The sequence below is a fragment of the Manis pentadactyla genome, chromosome 18 (genome assembly GCF_030020395.1).
Source record: "Manis pentadactyla isolate mManPen7 chromosome 18, mManPen7.hap1, whole genome shotgun sequence".
NCBI classification, from domain to species: Eukaryota; Metazoa; Chordata; class Mammalia; order Pholidota; family Manidae; genus Manis; species Manis pentadactyla.
Window position 1 is genome coordinate 30,802,693 of NC_080036.1, and position 26,319 is coordinate 30,829,011.

Below are 26,319 nucleotides of genomic sequence, written 5' to 3' on the forward strand. Positions count from 1 at the left end.
CTCTGGGTAGGCTGGGAGACCCCCCCTTCCTCCCAGAGGGCTGAGCAAGGCCAGTGCATCACAGAGCATGTTCTCACCACAAGGACAAGAAAACAGAAGTCCACAGCTGGGTGCACAGGCCCGAAAACACTTAGAGGCGAATCACATGCAGAGTTAGGGAATCTTGCAAAATCCAAACAGCATGCAAACTGCTGAGCCCTTATTCTCCAGGAGGGAGAGACAATATTTTCCTAGCAGGTCACGAGTGTTGCTCAACCCGCAGGAAGCCGGATTCCTGGAAACGCCGAGGTCGCTTACCCAGAACGCCGCTTTCCTCCGCGGGCAGGCATGGCCCCGGCCATCCTCACCTGGCCAGCGGCCGCCATGGGGGCAACGGGCAGCGTCACTGATCCGGGGATGTCTGAAGCCATTTCTGGAATTCAGCAAAGACAAGAGGTTGTGTCAACACCCGAGAAGCCCAGAACGAGCGATAAAGTTGCCTGGCAGCTCAGCCTGGGAAGGGGCCGGAGACCCAGGGGCTGCAGACCCAGGGGCTGCGGCCACCATGCCCACCCAGCCATGTGACCACGGGGGGGGTGTCCCCCAGTCTGGGCGCAGCCTCTCTCCTTGTGAGGGATTCCCTGGCAGGGTGCCCATACTAAGTTTAGGTGGTTGAGAAGAGGAGGTAACCGCTCAGTAGCCTTTCCAAAGGATTCCTGTCTCCTGGGCACCTGGCCCAGGTAAGACATCCAGGAATCCAGCAGTCCGACAGCAGATACCGAGGAAGCCTGGCCACGCTACGTTAGGCAACCCTGATGCCAAAGAAGCCACACGGCTAAAGTTTCCCCTTCCTACTCTGAGGCCAGTTCCTGAACTCAGGCGCCCCTTTCAGGCTATTAAGTGGTGAGCTAAATATTCAAGCGCCCCGATTTGTTTATTGTTTTGGGGAATGACTTCCACAGTGCCTGCCTTTTATCCAGGGCAGAAGAGATGCAATGGTCCACAAAAAAGCATTTCAGAAAGACAGTTGGGGATAAACCTGGCATCTGGGCCCCATAGGTGGAGAAGGGCCCAGGGTGTCCATGCTGCTCAGACGGTCTAGGTCTCTGCTCTCTGCTCCCTCCAGAAACCAGGGTGCTCCTGACAGCTGACCTGCAGTTGGGTCCAAAGACCCGGTGTTTAATAAACTCAAGCCAAGTCAACTTGAACTATTCCTTCCACAACTTCTGAAGAATTTTACAATCCTAAGAAATAAAATCTTAATTTAGCTACTCCACTATGTTCACAGAAATCTAAGAGCTGTTACAGTTGTTTTCTTTTAACTAATGTACACACTGAAAAGCGCTCATGGAAAAAATCCCCCTCTTAAAGTGACCCTCTTCCCTTTGGACGATTACTACCCTGGGTTTGCGACAGCTTCACAGTATTAACAGCCATGGCCTTTTAACCTTGTCATTTGCCTGCTCCTCTATTTTTTCTGAAACAGGACTAAAGCAGGTCAAGCCCACTAAATTCCCCAAACCGGAGCGCAGAATCACTGCCTGTGCAAAGCCAAGCGACCAGTTCCCAGCGTCAGTCCCACGGAGAGTCGGCCCCACACGGCATCAGTCCCTGAAGATGCACCAAGAAATAGGGTCCTGGGGTCAAGGCCACACACTTCTCCTCCTTGGAGATTCCAATGTCCATCAAAACCACATTGAGAAATCCTTTATCTGTTAAGTTCACTTCACTTTGACTGACCTAGCATATCAAGAAGAGTTTCTTCCTTGTCTATTTGTACGCTCTCTTTTTATAATACAGATAGGAGAGTTTTGTCATATTTTCTGACAATGCTTTACAAGATTTCTTCCAACCTGTTGCTTGCTTCCCATGCTGAAAGATTTTTTAATACAGAGAAAGCTTTAAGAGGTATAGTTTTAAGAAGATGTCCTCATCAGCTCAGGCTGCCCTGACAAAATAGCGGAGATGGGGTGGCTTACACCACAGACATGTATTTCCTCACAGTCTGGGGACTGTCCAAGTTCAAGGTGCCGGCCAATCTGGTTCCTGCTGAGGACCCTCCTGGCTCATGGACAGCCTCCTCCTCTCTGCATCTTTGTATCTACTCTTCTTACAAGCTCACCTGTCCCAGGCTCTACTCTTAGCACCTCATGTAACCTTAACTGCCTCCTAAAAGCTCTGTCTCCAAATATAGGCACCCTATGGGGTAGGGTTTCAACATAGGAGTTCGGGGAGACAAAACCCATCCACAGCAGAAGAAACTATCGGCTGCCCCAACCTCATCTACTCAGATCCTTCCTTTTCCCCAAGCTTTTTTGGTACTCCTTCTATCCTGTATCTCATTTATATACAGAAAAGTGTCTGTTTCTAGAATATCTACTTCTCTATCAATTATCTAGCCTTCTGTACTTGCTCTCGCGTTACACCATCATAACACACCAAGTGGTGAGAACCCTTACTACTCTTACCTTCCAGACAGCCTTTGTTCTTCTTTCTGGCTGATTCTTGTACTTAAGTTTTAGAACAGGCTGATTACTCTCCCTTGGGAATTAACAGTATTACCTTGAACCTACTAGTTAGTTTGGGGGCAAAGTGACATTTTTTGCAACATGTAGGATTTTCAATCAAAAGTTGACATATGCCTCCAATTTACTCAAAGCTTCCTCTTTAGATCAATAAGGGTTTTTTGTTTTCATCACATAGGTTCCTGAAATTTCTCATTTGGTTTATTTCTACATACTTTGTACAATTATTATGAGGTGATATTGTCTTATGTATTATGATGCTACTACCATGAAGGGGATCGCCTTTCCCAGGTTATTTTCTGATGGATTAGTAGCTATGAAGACAATTAGGCTGAAACAACTTTGTCATGACCGATGTCAACTGATTTGAGCAGCAGCTCAGGAAGGTGTGGCCTTCCCCTCCCTCGCTGCTCTGTGTGTCACCCTTTCAGCATATGCAGGCCTGGTCACAGAGTTTCTAGGGCCATTACAGGGTGTCCTGACATCTCACTGAATTCTTTTACTCATTGTAATAGTTTCATTCATTCTTCCAAATTTTCTAAGTTTACGAGTACTATGGGCTACAAATAATATTATTTTCTCATTTCAAATAGTTAAATGATTAATTTCTTTTTCTTGTCTTATTGCATTGGCTGGAACTTCCACAAAGAATATTCAGCAATAAAAAATAAAGTAAAATAAAAATATAAATAAAATATTTAGCAATAATGGCCTATAATGGCATAACAGAAAGACCAACAGGCTTTGCAGTCAAACATACCTGGTTTTTAATCATGTTGCAAACACTCCCTAGCAGTAAGAGTGACTGAGCCATTCTAGGTCGAAGTGTCAGTAGTCTTCTTTGAAGGGCCATTTTAAAAACTAAGGATAAGATACGTGAAGAGCCTAAAACAGGGCCTGGGTTGGGGGTGGAAACCACTCAAGTAATTATGATTTAAATTATCATGATTATGGTGATGCTAAGCAAACTTATTTGGGCCTTGAATTTAATTGGGATGACCTCCTCATTTAAGATGGATATGCTTTATGACGTCAACAACATCTTCTCCTACCCCTGTTTTTTAAAGTTTATCTATGGAACAGATATCTCCTTTTACCAAATACCATTTTGGTTACTAAAATAGTGTCTTAGATACCAAATAAACCAAGTGGAAAATGCAATCAGTGAGTCATTTTAAAAGTTAAACTTTCCTTGAATGTCCTTTGGGAGCCGCCCTTAATTCATTCAAACAAAAACATAAAAACCATGTCTCTATGTTCACGGTCCCCAATGGGATCAGCTATCAGCCTTACTTGAAAAAGTTGACCACCTGCTCCCCGAATCTGAAAACTCTTCTAAGTGACTCAAATATAGGTGAGCAAAGCTCCTGGGACACTCACCCAGGAAAGGTGGCCAGAGAAAGGTCATGGCGAGGCCAGGGTGAGGGTTCCCAAGGCAGGACCTGATGATAACCAGGTAGAGAAGGCCACATGTCGGGATGGGAAACGGCCCTGGAAGCACATTGTTGATTTGCTCCAGGGTTTATGAATTTCACTACAAAATGAAGACAGGTGGAAACTTACCACTGCCCCAGGCAGAGAGGAGATAGTCCCAGGCACCTATGGGGGACCACGTGGCTGTAGTCAGGCCTGCCCAGGCAGGTACACAGCACTGCCTTTCCGCAGAACGACTGCACAGTGGGCATCAAGGGACATGAGAGCACCCGTATCTCCAAGAGGCTCTTCAGAGGTGTGTGTACTTGTTACATGCAGAGAAAAGCACCGGAAGGCAGATACAAGGACACCAGTGTGTCAGACTTGGTCCTGTGCCGGGAGTTACAGGTGGGTTTTATTTTCTCCTAAAAGTTCCTTTTGTTTTTTAATACACTAGCTTTTTTTCCCCAATGAATATGTCTTAATTTAATGTTAATCTAATGATGTGTTAATTTAATGGTGACAAACAGGACAATAAATTTTTTAAAGAGTTTCATGTAGAAGACTTGGTAGAAAACATACAGAGCTAGAGACCTGGAAGCGATGAGTGAGAGAAAGGAAGGGCACACCCTTTGTGATAGTCAGGGTGCCCATCGATGCAATGGATTTGCTTCATAACGATGATAAAATTTCATATGAATTTTATATAGAACTAATAAGATTTATGTTGGGTGCTAGCTATGTTCTGAAGTCTTCACATGGACTTACATCACTCCACAAGACAGGTATAAAGTCAACCCATTTCACAGATGAGGGAACTCGGGCAGAGAGAGGTCAGGGCACTGCCCAGCCACATGCCCAGCGAACTGGCAAAGGAGTCTCTCAGGCGGTCAGCCACCCACTGGAGGGCCCTCACCCCTCATGGAGCCCAGACAGAGGCGGCAGCTAGCGGACCCTCCCTGGGGCAATGAGAGATGCTAAACCACAGGCCCAGATGGAAGTTGCAAGACACAGGGAAAATCCACATTTTGGGGCTGCTGCGTCAAGCTGTGGGGTCATGGGCAAGCTAGCTACCCTCCCCAAACTTCAGGTGCCTTATCTGTAAAATGGGGGAAGTGCCCACACCACACACACCTGCTTCTGCTTTAAGATGCAGAAGAGATCTCCCCTCTGCCCTTCTACTCCCCCAAGACAAGCATGTTTCTGAAGCAGATGCTGAATGTGTTCAATTCCCTTCAGCTCTCGGGGCCCCTCTCCTGTCAGTGCGGTGGTCGGCATGATGGCCAGCACCTCACTGCCGGGAGGATTAGGCAGACGGCGCAAAGCCTGGAGGACGACCCGGCCCCATAGTAAGCACGTTTAGATGTTGGCTGCATACACAGACACCAACAAAACTGGCAGTGTTTTCTTATGGTAAGGAATTAAGTCACCTCTGCTTCTCTTTTACGGCAGGGGTGCAGGAAGGGTGACAGTGGGCCACGGAGCGGGTGTGGCCTTTTGAAAGGCCCTCCTCATGCCTCAGCAGCCCCCACTCCTGGACAGCTCACGGGGGATGCAATGAGAGGCTTGCTCCCAACTGGCAGCCTAAGGCGGCCTCCCTAGGCACCTCTGCCTTTAACTGCGGGCTGGCCCACCCAAATCATCGCAGGGCGGGGTCTCACACAGGCCATGGGTGGACCTCCACCGCCACCCCAACCCTGCGGGGCTTCACACACAGGCACACCAGCCTGGACCTGACCCGGACACAGCCCTTCCCTGGCTCTCAGCACCCTGAGCTTCACCTGAGCATGGCACCCATCACAGCTCTGGGACCCCGCTGGCCCGCACAGCCGTCAAGAGTGTTGGCGCAGGCCAGCTGGGAGCTGGGAAGTCCTGAGGGAGTCACCCCTCCCCTCTCGGCCCCAGCCCACTCAGGGCCCCCAGCAGAGCCTGGCAAGGAGCCCCCTGGAAGGAGAGGGAAGGTCGGCTCCCCACCTGGGCTTTCCCGGGCAGCTGAGGGCTGAGCACATTAGCCAGCAAGGCACGGAGATGGATGCTTCTACTGATGGGAACGCCACATGCCAAAATCCAAACCGATCTTCCAAACAGGTGAGGAGCTGTCCGAGGTACTCCAGACAGTTCACGACGTGGCAAAGCGATCTGCTCCCCTTGATGCCCCCGCCTCAAGGTCTCCCAGCTGCCCGCCCAGCCCTCCGTGCCAGACCTTTGTCCCGGCCACCCCCCTGGAACTGCCATCACTGGTCTTCCCCTTGCCTGCCCCAACCTCCTCCGTGGATGCAGCCCCACTGCCGCTCCAGCTCCCTTCCCTCCTGCGCCCCCCACATGCCCCTCTGCCCGCCCCCTGCCCCACCAGACCTCCAGGCGGCTCACACAGCCCCTCCCCTGTCAGTCTCTCCCCGGGTGGGCTCATTCAGGGGCCTGACAGCAAGGCTGTTTCTTTGCTGATGGCTCTCAACCCCGTCAAGCCCCACTGTTAAGGTCACTCCACGTCTCGAGGGCCTCAGGAGGGCTGCGCTCTCCCTGCCCCCAGGCGTTCTCCACAGGGAAGCCAGATCCAGCTGCACCAGACCTTGCTCATGTCCCCCAGTGGCTTCTCTGTTCTTAGCACAAATGTGGCTGTCCTGCTGCCATCCCCAGGCAGCTCCCACCCATCCAATTCTTGAACATACATTCCCTCCAAATTCAGGGCCTTTGCACATGCCATGCCTGGTGGCTCTCCTACCCTCCTTCACCAAATTAACCTCTAAGAGTCTTTCAGATTCAGCTCAAACTTATTTTTCCAAGGAAGCCTGTCCCAGCCAGCCCCTTCCCCACCCAGTCTAGGTCTGGCCCCTGGTGATTCATACTTATTGTACCTGTACTTCTCCCAGGAGGAAACGCAGGTCACAGTGGCCCAGGTGAAGGGTGCAGGGCCTGAGTAACGGAGCCGCGAAGAGGGCATTCGGGAGAAAGATGACATCAGTGCCTCAGAATAGGCGGTGTGTCCCCGTCAGAGCCCAGAGAGGGAAGATTCTAAAACGCCTGGGCCACCTGACCCTCCCACACTGAGACTGCCCAGGGAAAAACTTCCTGGAGGAGGAAGAGAAGCCCGCTGCGTCGGCTGCAGGTTCGCCCACCAGGCCTGAACGTGACGCTCGGGGCTCCGCGGCAAAGCACAGGCGGCCCCGGACGCCTCCCGCCGCTCAGAGGGCCGGGCCCTGAACAGGCGTCTGCTTCTCGGCCTTCCCCACCCCACAACTGCTTCTCCACCTATTCTCCAACTGAGAAATGAGCTTAATCAGGACGTTCCTTCCTTTCGCAGAGGTTGATGTAAGAAAATGGGGCCTTGTCTCAATTATAAATGGCTTATCAAAGCGCTGATTCCGAGCCAGGAGCTGTGGGACAGCCAGAGATGAAAGAGCCCCATCCTGCCTCTGGTGAGCTCAGTCTTGAATGTGATGAGACCACCGGCGGGTCACTTCCTCCTGAGAGCTTGCGTGCTGGGCAAGGAACGGGAGGATCTGAGGCGGCTTCCCGGAGGAGGCCACACCTGTGCTGTCCTGGCAGCAGACTGCAGAAATGCTCCGGGGGGGATGAGGCATGACACAAAAGGTGCCCTCTCCCTACACGATCCCATCACCTGGTGCAGGACTTCTGAGCAGACCCACTCGGCTCCAGCCTGCAGGGCCATGCCGCCCCGGTCACGTCCAGTCACTGGGGCTTTCTGGCCTTTGACCCCATCCTCAGCTCCTGGCAAGATCTAGAACTATTCCACCACCTCAAACACAGCCCCTTGTACAGATCTCTGCTCAGGGTCCCTCATCTTGACCAATGACAAATGCACAAATACACAGAAATAGCTCCACCACGGCAGCCTGGCTCCAAATGCAAAGACCCCCGGGGATGCACTGTTTCCCGCGACACACGGGTGGGGTGACTGCCCACCCCACACAACCCCACACAAAGTTCATTCCAACATCCGTCCAAACCATAGCACAGAAAACATATCTGGCTTATGATGCAGCATCTAGCTGAAGACTATTTCACATTTCAGATGCAGACATATTGTGTAGCATTCCCATAACGCAGCGTGAACAGTGAAAAACTGGGTGGGGGGAGAAGCTTGCGAGCATTACAGAAGAAAGGAACATGAGGAAACGAAAAAACACCGTCTGCCCCCTCCCCACTAAGCATGGGAACCTAAATAAGAAAGACCCCTTGCTCTTCACATTGGAAAACAAGACAATCACATGCAAACTTTCACAATACAGCAATATACTGTTTTAATGATCATTCAAATAAACGAATACCCAAAAGGGTCTCTCCATGGGCGGGAGGAAGCTAACCAGAGAAAAACGCTCTCCTCTGGTCATCTCTCTTAGAACGATTCTTTTCACAGAAATCACATCAAATATCATAGCCCTACCTTTTCAGAGGGATTAAACAAAGATCTGTCTTCCTTGTGGCCACCACCTTCTTGAGAGAATCTGTTATCCGTAGAAGAAATGGCAGAAACCTCTGGGACGAAATGAGCTGCATTTGTATTCTGCTCAGAAAATGTCATCACAGATCTGTTTACCTTAACTGTGGACCATGATTCAGCCGTGACAACTGTCTTGCATACTGATCAATTTATTTGGAGCAAAATTTTAACATTAACTGCTTAGGTTCTGAAAAAATCGGTGACTTGAATATCTTGTGCAACCACAGTATGCTCTGGAAATATCTAGACTGTTATAGAAACAGGGAGAGACAAAAAAAGGATTCCTCCTGGCATGCCAGTGAGGGAGGGTCCCCTCACTTTGAGAAGGAAGGCAGGGCACACGAGTCCCCAAGACCCTCTTGGGGGTGGGATTTTTGGAGCACAAGGTACAAAGAAATGATCAGTCTGGGTGCCGGGGCGCCCTGACTCTGGGTCCTTGCTGGACCTCAGGCGGCTCTACCGCCTCCGGGAGGCAGCCCTCTCCCAGCAGGCACGTGGGCTCCGTGGAGAGCAAGGAGTGGCAGCCATGAGAAGAGGTGGCCCGTGGGTCCGGAGGGGGGAAGAGGCCGGTGCTGCCTCCACAGCAGGGCCTCCAACCTGGGCAACGGGCCCCCGAGCCACTCCCAGCAGGCAGCTTTGGGAATCAGGCAACCGAAACTAGCCTCCGGCAGCCTAGGCGGACGCCCCCACCTCAGCCAACACCACTGGCTTACGCAGGGCCCGAGTGGGCAAGCGCAGTGCGCTCTGTGCCGCAGCACTGCACACAGCCCACGATGGGTCACCTGTACCACCCAGTGCCCACGTCCTCCTCTGGCTGAGGTCCCAGCCCCACTGCCCTGGACCTTCTAGACAAGGTGAAACACAGACACAGCAAAAAGAAGGGCAATGCCTAAGTCCGGCAGGAGGAAGGCAGGGGGGTTACATGGAGGGTATGCCCCTGGAGCCAGCAAGGGTGAATTCCTCACTCAGCCCGTTCCCTGTGACCGATGAGCACCAGCGGCCGCATGCCCAGCCACACGGGACATCTGCCACTACTTGTCCTGTCTCAAGTCAGACCCAACAGCAGTGACCATCAGGGCAAAGCGGGTCCCATCGGCCACCGGAAGACAGGCCCGGACCCCCGACTTGGAAGTCTTGGGGTCTGCCGGTGGGCAGGCTGGGCAGAAATAGGAGGCCTCACTAGAAGCCATGGCTAAAACCAGGCCGGGGCCCACAAGGCCCGAGCCCCCGGGGTCAGGAGCCCACTGCAGCAGGACCAACCTCACGGGCAGAGGTGCAGGGGGCTGGGCTGACGGCAGCACAGCCTGCGAGGGGACTCTGATCCTCAGACTGGAAAGACCAGAAAGGGCCATGGGGTGGCCAGGGGCCATGGGGTGGCCAGGAGCCTGAGGCTGCATCCAGGTGACCCTACCGGCAAAACAAGCCCGTCCCCCCACAGCAAGTGCTTGAGGGGGAGATGAAAGCGTCCTTCTTCCTTGCGTGAGACCTTCCTGCTTGAAGGGAAAGAGCCCAGTTCTTGACTGTGGAGGCCTGGGCACGGTGGCCAAGGATACGAAGCCAGGGAAAACCATGAATGACTCAGATACAGGCTGACTGGCCACAGGCAGTGACATAAAGAGCAAAGCTGATAAATCACGGGATGGCCACAAAGTAAAGATCACTCAGCCATTCAATGTCAGAATTTCAGAGAATAATGTTACAGGAAAACACTGAGGGCAACTGTGAGCAGGATACAAAATCTTATATGCAAATATATGATTGTCAGGGACCCATCCAAGTTCAGCTCCAGCCACAGTATTGGCCCCTGGCCTACCATTTGCCCTTAGCATCGAAATGAATGCCTCGACCTTGCGAGGTCAGGCAGTGGAACACCCAGTTCCAGCCCATTTCTGGGATCCCTGCACGTGTCTGTGATCAGTGACTTTATGATCACAAAGGTCACAAGTGTACCTATAGCAGGTCACCATCAATACTACACACAAGGCATGCCCCAAGAACTCGTTCAGCTCTGAATATTGGCTTGCAAGTATAAATATGCATGCTACATGGACTGAGACTGAGAATCTCCTTGTATGCACGATACTACATTTCAATTCCCTATCAGATGGTTTACACATATAAATGTATTATTGCAGGAATAAAATGTGTGATCATCCATACCACATGGTGAAAGCTATTAATTTTATGTGCAAAACCAATTATTAAGCACTTCTAAATATTTAAATGCAAGAGGAAACAGGGAAATAATAGAGATATTGAGAGAATGCATTACCTTGCTACCTTTAGGAAGATCAGTCTATCTTTTCTGAACCACGAGCCATACATAATAACACAGAGCAGAAGAAAAGAGATTATCAGAGTATATTGCAATTAAAGCCTTATGCAATTATCTTTCTCATAATAAACAACTGTTAGGATTTTTAGAAATTTACTTCTGTTAGGCCATGCATCTTTCAAGGAAAAGTCTTACTTTGAGTTTTCATGTCTTTACAATGAATTAACAGGCAGCTGTGTTAACTGCGCTCCCTCGAAAATGCACAAAGAGGAAAACCGTCACAATCAAGTGCACCAAGATGACCTGTTGTGAACCGTCACCACTCCAGACACAATTAAAAAATCAGAGAACAAAGGGAAGGAGATGTCAGGGGGACTATGAGGCACCCCCAATGTGGTGTGTTCCTCTAGCTATTCAGCATTAAGTCAAACTGATTTGATCCGATGTACCCCAGCAGGGGTGCAAACAGAGAAAGTGTGTGTATGCACAAACAGAAGTAAATGCATGAAAAAGGGGACAAAGCAGATATCTGAATGGTGAGATTACATATGATGCAATGCCTGTCAAAACACCAACAGCACTCTTCAACGAACTAGAGCAAATCGTTCTAAATTCATATGGAACCACAGAAGACCCTGAATAGACAAAGCAATCCTGAGAAGGAAGAACAAAACTGGGGGGATTATGCTCCCCAACTTCAAGCTCTACTACAAAGCTGCAGTAATCAAGACAATTTGGTACTGGCACAGGAACAGACCCACAGACCAGTGGAACAGACTAGAGAGCCCAGATATAAACCCAACCATATATAGTCAATTAATATACTATAAAGGAGCCATGGACATACAACGGGGAAATGACAGCCTCTTCAACAACTGGTGTTGGCAAAACTGGACAGCTACATGCGAGAGAATGAGACCGGATTATTGTCTAGCAACTGGGCAATCAGTTCATGGAGGTGGGGAGAGATGCAGCAGCTCAGAGGTGGGGCCGGGGGTGACACTCCTCCAGGGAGTGGCCCTGTGCTCATGACTGGGCAGTGCCTGGGCCACAAGGGCCCCTGCCCTGCCCACAGGGGCCAGCTGTCCCACGTGGCACCACCCAGGAACCCGGCCTGGCCAAGGACTCCTCCGGGCCTCCCTCCTACCAAACACCAGGCCTCCACAACTGTCTATCCCTTCCAGGCACCAGGCCCAAGCGAGGCCCATGCAGAAGGCAGGTGGGGCGCCTAACATGGAGAGGACGGAGCAGCAAATGGCTGCGAACACACAGGTGAGTTCAGGGAGCCACAGAGCAGGAGCCCCGCCAGTGCATCAGGCACGAGCGGTGCGTGGGAAGGGTCGGGAAGGCCCTGGAGGAAGGGAGCGGGGGGCCCACGGTGGACACCAACTGACCAGCGAGCAGCAGAGTAGACCCCGCTCGAGTCTCACAAACACTGTGGCTTGTCAAGTACCTCAAACAAGGCCACTGGGAAGGGGATTGGGTCAAATGCTACACCAGACAGCAGACAGCTGTGTGCAGACACGACCATCCACACGAGGGACTCAGGTCCAGCCACAACACAAGGGGCCACCATCCAGGGCCCGTACGCATCACGGAGCAAATACAGCCCCGTCGGGACACTAAACAGCTGATAACCTGGGGGACGTGGGTGCTCTGGGAATGCCGCTGCCTCGTTCACACTCCCACCCGCCCAGCACCAAGGCTTCCCCCACATGCCCCTCAAACCCCGAGAAGGTGAGGGTGGTGTATGGGCGTGGGACAGAAGACCGTGCGCGACCACCCGTCATTCGCTGAGTGTGGGCCCCAAGGCAGGAAGAGCTCCCTCAGGGTGGGGGCGTCTGTGCACTTTTCCTGTGGAATTCCCACATCCTTCAATAACTGCAATGTTTTCCTGTTGTCGTGTTTGAAATTACCTGGGCCCCATGAAACAGGTTCCTGGAAGCCCTAGTGAGAGCTCAGGCCCCACGGTCTTCTGACAGCGCTTTACCCACCTGTGTCCCCCAAAATTAGTGTCAAAATTAAACTGACAGAGGAATGGTGTTAGGAGATAGGGCCTTTGGGAGGCGACAGGTCATGAGACGGAGCCCTCCTGAAGGGACAAGTGCCCTTCTAAGAAGACGGGGGGCTTGTTTCTCCCCTTTCTCCACTCTCCACCAAGTGAGGACACAGCAAACCAGAAAGGGGGTCCTCGCCAGACATGAAGTAGTGGCACCTTGGTCTGGGCCTTCCCAGCCTCCCAACTGTCAGAAATAAATGTTAATGTTCAAGTGGCCAGGTCCACGGCGTCGCCAACACCCTGCAAGTCAGCCAGAAACACAGCAGCTGACGGGAGGGCAGTAGGGACTAGCCTGCGACTGGCTGGCCCAGGCTGGTGGGTCCCAGACTTACAGCCCCCCGCTTCAGGTGGAGATGGGAGGGCGGCCCTACAATGCTGGACGCTGGGCAGAAGAAAGGGGAGGACGGGGCGAAGGGGGAGGCCTCCTGTCCATGGGGGAAGACCACCTGCTCACTGCTGCACGGGAAGCAGCAGGGTAGCCGGGACGCGCTGGCCATCCAATCCCGAGCTCTGCATGAATGAACGCATATGTGAACCAACCAATTTTACTCGAAGTCTGGGTGTTGCCTAAATAAGATACATTATTGGGGTGCAAAATTGGCACCAAGGGATCAACAGCAGTTTCCAGACCACCCCTGGAGCCCGCGTGCCTCCCACACTGGACCCAGTAAAGGCCTCGAATAGAATAGCCCTGCTACTGGCTGCCCCACACGGAGGGGCAGGGGAGGAAGTGGGCCACGGAGACGGGGAGATGCCGACGACATTCTGTGGTCTGCATGGTCCCCAGAGACGGCTGCTGCTTGGACTGGGAAGGAGGTGGGACCCGAGAGGGCTGGGGACCAGGAGCAGGCTCCCGGGACGAGGGGCAGCAGGTTCCAAGGACCGAACGACCTCCACTCCGCAGCACTGGGCTTCGCTGCTGCCCAAGCAGGACCTGACCAGCCAGTGGCGCCCCTCGGAGGGGCCGCTGCACCCGGGGTCCTGCGGACTCCTGAACCGTGAGAACCAGACCAAAGCTGGAGCCAGGATTCTAGACCGTGAGCCTCTACAACCCGGACAGGGAGAGCGCCCCAGGGGAGGCAGTGGGGCATCGCAGGAGATGAGCTCAGGGGCAAATGAAGGACGGAGCTGGGCAGAGGCCCGCAGGGGTGCGGCCGGGTGGCAGGACGGCGATGCTGGGCTGCCTGTGTCTCCGGGCACCACAGGACTGGGGGCGCCCCGGAAACCGGGCTTCAGTGGTGGGAAGCCGTCCAGGTGGGGTTAGCTGCATCGACCCCAGGGGCCGTGGCAAGGACAAAGGAGAAGGTGGCCTCGGGCAGCCTCACCTTGAACCCAGGACTTAAAGAAAGTTCATAACAAACCTCCACGAAGGCAATAAGGTAATACGGTATAGCTTTCTTGACCTAAGCTCCTGGTTCCCTCCTGTCCTGAACCCCACTCTCCTGCCACAGACCTTCCCTCTCCCCCACCCCTCCCTCCTTTCCCCTGCACCCCTCTGCCCCCCGCTCCACTCACTGCCCCTCCCCTCTCACCACCCTTCTTCTCCACCACCAATTCTCTCTGGACCCCATACTCCCTCCCTGGCCTTCTGGTCCCTCTTATTGGTCCTTTCGACATCTCTGATCCTCCCAAGGCGCTGCCTCCCCCAGACACGAAGGCACAGATCAGCACACCCGCACACCTTCACCTCAACTCTCTGGGGCCCCTCGGTCCTGGTTTTGTCACTCTGGACTTTGCCAGAAGTTCTCAGGTGCAGTCACGTGCTACACTTTGACTCTACACAAAGATGAACATCAGTGGGGTCAACTGTGCCCCTAAAATACATCACAGGAAGGCGATTTCCCCGCCAAGCCCGAGGATACCCAGTTACACTGTTAACTGGGGAAGGAGGCCCTTCTTGTTCAAACTGTAACAAAAAGACATGAACCCTTCTCACACAAACCCTTTAAACACGGCTCTTTCCATAAAATGCCTTTCTTAAAAAGGAACAAATAAATGTGAATGCACCCCGTTTACACAACAAACTGATTAAGGAAATCACAGATCCTTCCGTGGACATAAAATCCCCTGTAAGAAGTTTTATGAAACAAAGTCGTTTTCTTGTTGAAAATATCCCTTGATGAATGTATTCATCCATCATTTGACAAATACATTTTGTGCTTAATTTCAAACAGTGAATTACTCTGCAAATATAAAATATGCAAAATAGTAAAAGTGTTTACATGCAAGACATTAAAATCTCTTTTCTCGTCAAAGTGGTTGAGGTTTTTGTGATCTTCGGTAACACAGACTAAAGGGGCTTTGTCCCCTGTGGCCCAGCTCCTGCCTGGGACCCCAGTATTTGCCAGGAGGAGTAGGTGAGCCTCAGGAAGGAGAGGGCTGGGGTCAGCGAGGCCCATGAAGGGCTCGGGCTGGAGAGGCCCTCGTGACGGCGAGCTCACACCCCCTGCTTAAGGTGGCCCAGGCCTCCGAGAGCTCACGCAACATCATTTTGCGTCTGAGGCTCCAGCCTGAACAGAGAGCCCCCTCAGCCTGGACCCTGTAAGCAGGTCAGCACAGTTTCTGTGAAGGGCCAGGGAGCAGATATCTTAGGCTTTGCAGGCCACAGGGTCTCTGTGGCCATGGGGTCTTTGCAGTTATGGTACAACGGCAGCCACGGACAGTATGTATGAGTGGGCTTGGCTGTGTGCCAATTTATGAGCACTAAAATTGGGATTTCATATGATTTTTACATGTCACAAAATCTTACTCTTTTGTGTTGTCTCCCCCAATCTTTTAAAAATGCAAAAATCCTTCTTAGCTTGTGAGCCATACGAAAATAGGAGGCAGGCTGGATGTAGCCCAACAGCCTTAATTCGCCAACCTCTGGTCTAAGCAGATAAGCCCAAGTGTCCAGGCCCAGAAGATCCCAGGGGGAGCTGAGGAATCTTCTTCCTCTGGCTCAGCTGCCCAGCAGGCAAGGCCCCGCCCCCGCCATGCCCCGGAGATGCAGGTGTGCGGCTCGAGGCAAGCGTATTTCATCAGGGCCGCAGCCTGCAGGAGAAGGGGTTGGATGGGAAGCAGACATGTCCTTCCTACCCGAGAGAACACATTCTTGGAGGCTGAGCCCAGGACAGGGCTGAATGGACCCACCGAGTCAAACCCTCACAAGGTCTTTGCTCGGTTCCATGGGGCCTTCTGAGGAGGGGACAGAGGCTGCCACGGCTGACTGTCCCGGAGGCAGAGGCCCAGGGCAGAGACCCCAAGTGGCCGGTCACTTGGAGAGCTGCCCCCACTGCTGGGCCTCCTGCCAGGCGTCCCCCTCCATGCAGGCCACACAAGCACACCCAGCATGGATGAGAGGGCCTCAGCCACTGGGGGGAGTCTCTGAGGAAGCACCGGGGACACAAAGCCTGCCAACCCACAGAGACCAGGGGGCCGGCAGACACTGCCCACAGCCGTGCAGAAGGAGGGAGAGGCAGGTGACAAACGGGAGGCTGAGGGGACCTGCAAGCACTGCCAGCAAGCTGCTCCAGCTGTCCCCACCCACACCCACCCACTCCCACCACATCTGTCCCCAAGGAGCCTCTAGGGTGGGACTGTGACTTGGAGCTTTACTGTAGATTTGTCTGCCTGGTTTGATCAAATAAATGACACACAGCATATATTTCATTTTTCCATGGGGCTTCCTGAGATCTGAGTGTGGAAGAAGGTGTCCCGCCATGCCTGGGAACAGGTGAGAGGGGAGGCTGGCTGGGCCTGAGGCATGGAGAGATGCCACCGATCTGTGCCAGGGCTGTGGCCCTGCAACCCATGGCCTGCCTCACTCATCTCTGGGTAACCCGGAAAAGCCCAGTTTACAGCCAGGTATCAAGCCAGGAGGCCTAGGAACCAGGAAGAGCAGCTCTCGTCCTGGGGGAGGGGACCTGGAGCGCACAAGAAGCCTGCGAGGGGAGGGAAAGACCCTCTGGGGTGGGGGTCAGGCACAGGCACAGGCTCACCCTCCATAGGCTGCCCTGTGGGTGCTTCCCCAGCGACAGCCTGCGGATGCAGCTACCAAGCGGGGAAGGACAGAGAAGAGGAGGTGCCAGGCAGGGATGTAAGAGGGTCTGCTCCCCATGCTAGGGCAGGAGGCGGTCACGACCCCCAGGGGGACACAGGCCCGGTGCTCCCCGGCCGGGCAGAGGCTCTTCGGGAAGTTCACCCGAGTACCAGGCCATCGCGTGCCCGTGTTCTCAAAGCCCTCTACTTTCTCTAAAAGGAAACTTGGAATGTGAGAAGGCATTCTGAGAAGAATCTTTCAGGGACATACACTGCATCAAGAAATCTGACATCCTTTCCAATCCACTCCCTGGCATGAAGTACGTGCCAGGTAAATATTGAGGCTTCAGTTCATTACACATCGAAAAATCATTCTTGTCGATTCCAGATCCAGAGACCATGTGTGCCTATGAGCAGACGACAGACAGCGGAAGCTGGGAAGCGTGTATCAGGGGACAAGGGTCCTTCCTAACCAACAGGGGTTGTCCACTTCCTTCCAAACCCTCTTCACTCCTGCAGAGGACGGCAGGGCCTGCTCCTATTAAAACAAACACATCTGCTTTGCAAAAGCCCAGAGCCAGGGGCACACAGCTCGGAGTCCATCCCACCAGCTCCTCCTCCAGTGCCCTGGCCTCCTTCAGTCCCTGTTCCTACCTTGGCCAGTCGATGCTTCGTTGGACAGCGACTTCCAGCAATGAGCTCATTCGTGCATGATTACAGTGTAAGGCTGAGCACCGCGCTGTGTCTGGGACACAGGCGAGCATCCACGCTGCTCCCTGGCTCCCCTGGGAGGCCGGGTGAGGCCCCATCTGACTCCCTGTATGTGTAAATTATGCGTCCCACGTACTCACACCCCGTGGGATGATGTGCAAGAGATTGTTCGTAGGTCAAAACGGCGAGACGCATGCGGGCAGTGATTACTTTACTACTGAGCGATTTCCCTGGAACCCTCTGAACCTGCACAGACGCGGTCAGGGTGAACAACTCCACAGCCCTGCCTCTCGCAGGACTGGAGGAAGGCACCCAGCTCGTGGCCCTCGGGCCCCCCCTGGATGTGCCACATAGTCGCTCAACACGCAGTTTCCATTGTGCAAATACCACAGGTGTTTAAGTCACCTGCTAAGCCTGCAGGTAACTACGCTAGACAGAGGCTGCTCCGCCCGTCATCAGGACCAGCTGGTGATGGCGGGTGATCCTCACAGCGGGAGGCAGAGCTGGGGTGGCACAGACGGGAGGAAGGGACACCGCATGCAGACTGTGACCCCCCCAGGTGGCAGGTGCAGGAGCAGGAGAGAAGTTCCCGAGGCCGGGACTGCCTGACTGCGAACGCTTCGCCTCACCAGGGGGAGTTGCGTGTCTTGGGACCTGTGTGGGCATCAGGCCACGGCTGACAGGGGTTCATCCGGCTGCAGGGTTAAGACAAATGGCTCAGCTCTTCCTGATGTGTGTGACCGCACAGCCTTCAGCCGCTCGGCAGTACGTACTGGAGGCTTCAAGGCCAGCCTCAACCTCACTTATGCCTGAGCTCATTTCTCCGCCCAAACCACGCATCCAGCCAGCAGGGCCTCACGTCCTTCCAATCTTGAGGCTCAAAATCCTGCTCTTCTTCTGCTAAGGATTTTTGGCCACCTGTCTGGTATCAGGTGCCACACTGGGCACTGTCCTTAAGAGCAAAGTAGGACGGTCCAGCCCAGAGTCAGCTTGATCCGGCCCGTCGGAGCACCACAACCCGGCAACGGAGACTGGCTGGGGACCCCATCCGACTGCCGCGGAGTCTCTACCTGTGAGAGGCCACTGAGCCGCCCCGCGGGGGGCCCGCCCGAGGGTGAGCCCAGTCCAAGGTGGGAGAGCTTAGGGGCCAAAGGAGACGGCCTTCCGTCTGACGCTGGCATCCGCACCTTTACCAAAGCCAAGTGTCCGCCCGGTTATCCTGTTTTCATCGACAATCCCCTTATGTTTTCTTTACGCTAGTGTGAACTGGGCTGTCTGTCTTCTGATAGATATCCTGTGATTTTATTTTCCCTGTGTCTCTCTTTTCTTCTCTACCTCCCCTCCCTCCCTATCTGTCTGTCCCTCACGCACACACAGTATTTACTTGTACATATGATGATTCATACCTTATATACAAATGCTCAATGCTTCACTGACTACAAATTCTAGTACATTTGCAGAAAAATCTCACTTATGACTATGGATGGAAAGACCCTAAATAACTGTCAGCAAATCGAATGCAGCCTGTCTTCCAATAGTAGTGTCAGGAGAACATGCAGTGTTCCCATGTACCTTTTCATCCAGGAATATACACATAATCCAGCATGAGGAAATCTACCAAGAGCCCGAATAAAAAAAAAAAAACAAAAGCCTGTGCGTAGCTCCACAGACGCTAAACGGAGACGTGGCACGGTGGACTGCGTGACTCGTGACTTTGACAGGTGCGTCCCTCAAGTCAGGAATTCCTGGGTGTTACTGCTCAACGCTGCCCTGGCCGATCATTTGAGAATCATCTCAGCTCCTTTGTGGAAACCGTGCTCAGACCTAGGAGGTGATTTCAACAGCTGGTATTTACTGGAGACACCATTCGGCAGGCTACTAAACACAGTCCACGTGTCATCTCGCTTACACACATTTCTTTATTTACACATATTTCTTTAAACAGTCACTGTCTTCCAGTGACACTGCACCACGAGGCAGGTGTCACCCGCTGTGCAGATGAAGGAATCAAAGCAAAGGCAGAGAGTGATCGGCCTGGAGTCACACGGCCAAGTAAGTGACGGAGCCAAAATGCGTACAAACCAACACATAATTGGATTTAAAAGCTCTGGTTTTTATTCAAACACTAAATATGATCTATAAATTAGGAACACATTCTCTTCTCAAAAGTTGTATTCTATTGTTTGATTATATTCTGATGATTATAGTTAACTTTTCGTTATATACAAGTCTAAACCTTTTCCTACAAGTACAGATACATAATAAGCATAGAATCATATTACATATATAATTTACTTTTGTCAATTAATAAATCAGGAAGCTTTTTCCTGTCAATAAAAGCAGAAGGGTGCCATCATTATAAAACCTCAACAGTAACCACTTAAAATACATACAAGTAATTTCACCAGGATTCACCACGGAGGACACTTATATTGCTTCCATATTTATAAACAAAGCAAATCATTTCCGCAGGGCATATTTTCCCTTTCTGATTATTTTCTTAAAATAAATTAGCACACTTGACTCAAAGAATTTACACATTAACTACAACCAGGAATAAATCAACTTCCTGGATGACCCAACTCTAAACTGTTGCTAAAAAGTATATCTTGTTTCAACTTTTCTCTCATTATTTGTCAATGAATCTAAACATGATTTCAGGGTTGTTTTTTATTTGTTTTCTGAATTGGCCATTTCTACATTTCCTCTTGTGCTTTCCATCTTCTTTTATTGTTTATACACATACATACCCCCACTCACACAAGCACCCCAAAGACCAGCCCTGCATTTTACGATGAGAAAGCGAAAGCCAAAGAGGCGAGTGGGGGCCAGGAGCACGCAGCCAGGGCAGCCCCGGCTGCGACAGGACCCAGATGGTGCCTCGCGCCCTCCTGCTGCTCAGGACGCCCAGGTGAGCCCTCTGGTTCACATGCCCGGGACAGGTCGCTCACCCACGTTCTTCTCTCCCCGAGCCCCCCAGGAACCAAGGTGACAGCTTAGGATGGAACTGCACCTCATCTCGGCTCATGAGCCGCCCACCATCTGAGCCTTCATTTCCTCAGCTGTGAAATGGGACCATTAAGCTGACCCAAGAGTCCATGGATCTGGAAGCCCTGGACCAGGTGAGTTAGCTGACGGGGGCACAGCACTGCCTCTGTCTCTGTGGACCTGATGGGTGGTCCAGGGCCAGCAACACCTGCCTCACCTCGGACAGTGTCAGAAATCTCACCCCTCCGTCTCCCCATCTTGTCTCCAGCCCCGAGACAGGCTGGCGCTGCATTAACAAGCCCGCCTCCTGGGAAGCTGGTGCATATCAGCCTGGGGCGATGGGGCCACCTGGTGGTGGGCAGGCCTGACAGCGCTGCTCTGGGAAAGTGGGGGACACCTGGGCACGGGGCCTGGGGAGGAGGCTGCCCTCCAGGAGGCTGTAATGCCCGGGGCACAGCCAGTGACCCAGGGAGGAGGCTGTAATGCCCGGGGTGCAGCCGGGTGACCCGGGGAGGAGGCTGCCTTCTAGTGGCTGTAGGCAGGGAGGCTGACTCGCTCTTTCCAGCACCGAGTCACCGTGATTAATAGAGAGCAGACAGCTTAATAAGTGCTGATTGCGTGAAGACTGATGAACAGACTTGAATGAATAAGGCACATGCCGCCTGCTGCTCTGTCCACAGTGCTGTCCAAAGCTCAGCTGTCGGGGGCTCATCCTGAGGCCCAGGCGGCAGTGCAGGGGTGGAAGCGCTGGGGGCACCCAAGCCATGTGCAGGGGCTCGTTCCAGGCGCCCAGGTACTGTGTCTGAGATCACAGCAGCCCAAGGCCATCCACAGGTGGGCCCACTCTGGCCTGTGCAGAGCACAGGACAGGCCAGGAGGGAGGCCGGCCTTGGGCACACGACCCTGCTCCTCGGAAGAGGGGACAGGGCAACGCCGGTACACGCTTAGAGGAAGTCCAGCGAGAGGACAGGTGCTGAGAAGCGGTCACAGCAGCAGGAGGAAGGAGCCTGGCGTCCAGCAGGGCAGGGAAGGGCTGCCCTGCGGGGAGAGGAGTGGGGACACGGGGACCCAGAGAGCCTGGCGGGGGGCTCCTGCCTCTCCCATTCCCTAAGGGAGGAAGGAGCCCCCCCTCTCCCATAAGCACATTTGGTTATTTGCTCCCCAGGTTTCCCCCCAGCTGGCAACACGCCCTGCACCCTGAGCCCCACACAGGGCCCACCCACTATGAGGAAAAGAGCCCACGGAGCAAGCGTGGTGCTTACTGGGTGCCAGCCCCCACCAAGCATGGTTAACTGTTGCCATCTGACCAGCACAGCCAGGAGACGTGCCTGCTCCACCTGTGAGGCAGCAGCGACCTGCAGGTACCCAGCTGGCCCGTGTTTCTGTAAGCAAATTATGCCAAAAATTTTAAAAATCTGTTTTCTGTGTCACTAGGTCTTTCTTTATGAAGTCACAGTAAAATACAAACTCGTTTTCAAGTGGAACAAAGAAGAAATAGCCAATTAACTTCCTAAAATACAGGCAAATACGCATTAAGCCTGGCTATGCTCCAGCGCAGAGGACAGGAGCGATCCCACACCAACTCCTGTCTGGATGAGGACGTGTTCACTGCGGTGCGTTCCGGGCGCTCCATGGGAGCGCCTGACCCGAGAGGCTGTTCCATCGGTACAGTCGGGGGAGCTGGCAATGGACACCTCACCTCCCTGTTGACTTTATTACAGAGATGTGATGGTTCTTACATGGCGAGACTGTAATCATTCTGTCTCTCAAACGAAGTTGGCATGTAGTTTAGGGAAATGCTAGCTTACGTCTTTCTTAAGGAAACCCTGGGGCTGCCCACATGTGGCATGAAGACCCACAGGGAGGCCGGCTGGCACGCAGGGGCTGGTGTCTGCCACCGCACATCGCCCTGCCCAAGTCTTGTCCGCACCGGACCCTGACTGCGCCTGGGGCTCCCTTGCAGGCGATGCCGCTGGAAGGAGTCTTGGGACCCGGCGTCACTTCTGGAGTGTTTTTGACAAAAAAAAATTAAAAGCACAACCCCGACAGGATTGCGAGGCAGCAGCAAACAGAACCAATCGAGGGATATTTCACAAAATGACAGCTGTATGTGACAAAAGTGTTAAGGCCATAAAAACGAGAAAAAGGCTGAGCAATTGCTCCAGAATAAAGAAGACTAGGAGCCGCCATGACCGAGTGGAACTTGTCATCTTGGATTAAACGTAGGGCCAGAAAAAAATGGTTTCGGCCGTGAAGAACCATCAATATGATATGAATAAGGTCCGTGGATTAGATAATATTATTTATACTAGTGTAACGCCCTGATTTGGGTCCTAACTTGCGGTTCTGTGAAAGAATGTCCTTATTCTTAGGAAACGCACCTCCAAGTATTTAGAATGAAAAGGGTGTGGCATCTACTGCTTATTCTCAAGTCGTTCAGAAAGACACAGCAGGACTGGAGAGAACAGGAAAGCAAATGTTAAACGTGAGCACACGGGGAACCGGGGGTGGGCAGACAGTTCTTCGCAGAATTCTGACAACTTTTCTGTAAGCCTGAAATACTTTAGCACAAAAGCTACCAAAATAGAAAAGAAGCGCCCCTGGGGTGGGCACGCCTCTCCTCAGTGCCTGTAATCTGCGGGGCCTGGAGACCAATTCATTTGTTCATTTGACCGATATTTACCAAGCACCAATTATGTGCCAGGCCTCGGCCAAGGTACTGGGGAGCCTGCAGAGGAAGAAGCATCTGGACTCTAAGGGAAGCGAAGCAACCAGAGGCTCCCGGCCAACCCCACCTCACCTAGACATCCTGGAGTCAGGATGCCTCACTCTCAGCATGTCCAAGACCAGACCGCCGCCCCACCAGGACCCCCCAAATACCCAGACCTCTGCAATGTACTGTCTTGGAAAGCGGCATCCTACCCACCAGCGACCGGCCAGAGGCCTCACCCGCCCATCCGCTACATCCACTCTGTCATCCGTTCCGCGGTTCCCCTCCTACATACCCCAGGGACGCTCCCGTTTCCAGGGTGGCCTGCCCAGCCCCTGACTGCGTCCAGGCCCTGCAGCCCGGCTCCCCAGCCAGGGGGATGCCCCCAAGGTCCACCTCCAAGCACGTCCACCCCTCACAACACTTTCGTGGCTCCCTACGGCGTCTGGAAACAAAAACTCCTCGCCTTCCTCCTACTTATTTTAATGATACCCTCACGCATGTGGTTATTTAATAAATAGCTGACTCTCCGGCCACATGGTGGGCTTTGCGAGAGCAGAAACCACAACGGGCTATGCACACCCCTGCGACCACACAGTCGTCGCTCCCTTAATACTTGTTTAATTAGGCGGATAAGCAATTAAGATCATTAACGTCTGGCTTGGGCCAATGAATGGGGAGTGGTGCCATTCACTGCCACAGGGACCCAGGGGAGGAGGAATTGTAGGAGGTGCTGGGCTCGCAGAATCTGTGGGACACGCGGATAAATACGCCCAGCAGGGGGCCGGGGAGAGGGGCCTGCAGCCTGTGAGCCTGACTCAGGAGGAGGCACACGCTCTCTAAGTGAGCTGCACGCCGAGAACCCATTCCTCCAGCCTTCCTCCTCTGCCTGTCAGAAGGGCCTGTGGGGTCCATGCTCTTTTCTGCTCCCAAATGTGCCGCCAGTCACCTGCACGAAATCATCCTGAGCTGCCTGTTCTGGAGACTGCTGGACACACGTGGGGCCGCCTGTTGTACTCGGCTCCCTTCTACCCACAGCACCGAGCATCACACCCTTCGTGCAGGACGGACAGGGTGCTCAGGAAAGGCCGGCTGAGCTGAACTGGAAGTCTTCTCGTGTGAACTGCTTTCTAGAGGACAGAGCACAGCTGTGCTCCTCGGTCACATTCACTCGTTTTGTTCTTTGGGGGACTTGGAATCCATCAAGCATATCAAATGATGGCAAATGGTGCCAGGCTATGCCTCGCTGCAAACTGCTGATGTGATAGAAAGGCTGTTCTAAAAATAATAATAAAAATGTCTTGCAGTTCTGTTCTTTCACATTTAAATTGACTTCCACTATGGAGAGCATGATTATCTGAAAAGTATCACCCTGATCTTAAAGCCACATGTTTTCTCACACTGAGGTGGTGGCCTGGGGCCCGACCCTCCGTTCTCTGCCGCCTGGGACCCGACGGGCCTCCTGGGTTCCCTTCTCGGTTCCCACCAGCCGGAGGCCTACAGAAAGTCCTGTCCCTGCAGGCAGGGTTTCTTAACCAGGGCACTGGGGCAGATGGGGCAGGGCACCTCTGATGGGGGGGTTCCCTGGGCACTGTAGGGTGTTTACCTGCACCTCTGCCTCTGCCCCCGAGGTGCCACCCCACTCCACCACGTCAGCCGCTCCCAGTGTTGTGACGACCAAGAATATCTCCAGACATTGCAAATGCCCCCCCAGCTGATGGGCTCTGGTGCGGACACACCTCCGCCACGTGACTCTGGCAGACATCTCTCCAGGGCCAGAAAGAGAAGGCCGCTTGGGTATAACTACGAATTTTTAAAACCGGGCATAAATTAACTTCAGGCTTCCTGGTGCCTCCAAGCCTGGAACTCAGCCCATCCATTGATGTCTACAAAGGGCAACATGCATCTTCCCGGCTGCCCTTCATCATTTACTGATCTCAGTAGCTTTCTCCTACACTCTCAGGGCGATCTGGCGAGCTGGGCAAGAACAGGCAGGAAGGGGCCTTGCTCCCCAGAGAGCCTCTGACGGCCCACGGAGCACGTGGGGGAAGAAAGGTGGCCCTCGTCCCCGTGGGGCCTCACTCGGCTGCCAGCAAGGCCCTCCACTGGGCGGGCTCCCGGGAAGCACTGAGTCTACCCACAGAGCTTGGTTTTGGCTACAGCCAACTCCTGCGCTGTCCCCTTCCTGGACACGGCCTCCGGAATCCACCCAGAGAAAAGCCAGGGTTGCCCAACCAAAAGCAGACGCATCTACCCCAGGCCACTGGAACCTGGATCTGCCTGAGAGGCCGGGCTCAGCGGCACAAGCTGCCTCGTGCCCCGAAATACAGGCAGGAGGCCATTGCCTTGCTGCCCTGGGCTCTCTAAGCCCTGGGGAAGCGTGGGGTTCTCTCCAAGGAGGCTGGGTGGGCCACAGGCAGTTACCAAGGATGCCCAGGACAATTAGTGGCACCTTGGGTTGAGGCCACATGGAAGAGGCGAACTGGTGAGGGTGGGTGAGGGAACCAGTGGGAGGCCAGAGCTGGGGTAGGGAGGGGCACAGTGTCTGTCATGTCCTGCTCTTCCATTTACAAGCTGGGGACACTGGGGAAGTCTCTGGACCTCTCTGAGCCTCTGGTTGAACCTCTGTGGAAAGCAGTGTAAAATAAAAGCATATAAACCCTTTGATCACTCAATTCCATTCTAGGAAGTCACCCTAAAGAAAAACACCATCTGCATAGGGACGGTCACTGCAATGCGTGCGCAGTCTGACAAATGGGGAGTGCACCAGACATCACACTCCAGGCAGGAGGCCGAGTGAGTAAATCATGACACGGCCACATGGCAGAATCCTTGGGTATCACGATTAGGATGCAGTTTCTGCCCAGGACAGGGGACAGAAGACAAAGCCGTATGTTCAGAACGATTCCATCTTGTATGTATACAACACACATAAAATATTTAGAAAAAAGTTGGTAATAACATGTGCAAAAATGCTCGTGGGTGGGGGAACCACCTTACTGCTTTTGTACATTCTCCAAGTTTTTTACAACCCACATGCATTTTTATTGTTGCCCTCGGGGGAAGAAGTGAGTCTGGGACAGGAAGAAGCCAGCCCCTCCACAGGGCCCAGGAGAAGACCTCAGGACTCTGCCTGGCTGGCGTGCTCACATCACCACAAAAGCAGTGGAAGATGAT

General features: G+C 53.2%; 1 protein-coding gene across 5 annotated transcripts in view; it reads right to left on the reverse strand.

Moving 5' to 3' along the window:
• ARNT2 (aryl hydrocarbon receptor nuclear translocator 2) overlaps positions 1–26,319 on the reverse strand; it is a 122,366-nt gene that overhangs the window by 84,315 nt on the left and 11,732 nt on the right. For 4 of the 5 annotated variants that reach the window (XM_036916114.2, XM_057494667.1, XM_036916115.2 and 1 more), the window contains exon 2: positions 298–412. In XM_036916114.2, the coding sequence (XP_036772009.2) occupies positions 298–412 (115 nt within the window). Of the gene's footprint in view, positions 1–297; positions 413–8,322; positions 8,540–26,319 lie in introns of those variants that run through there. The other variant, XM_036916117.2, reaches the window with a different exon arrangement.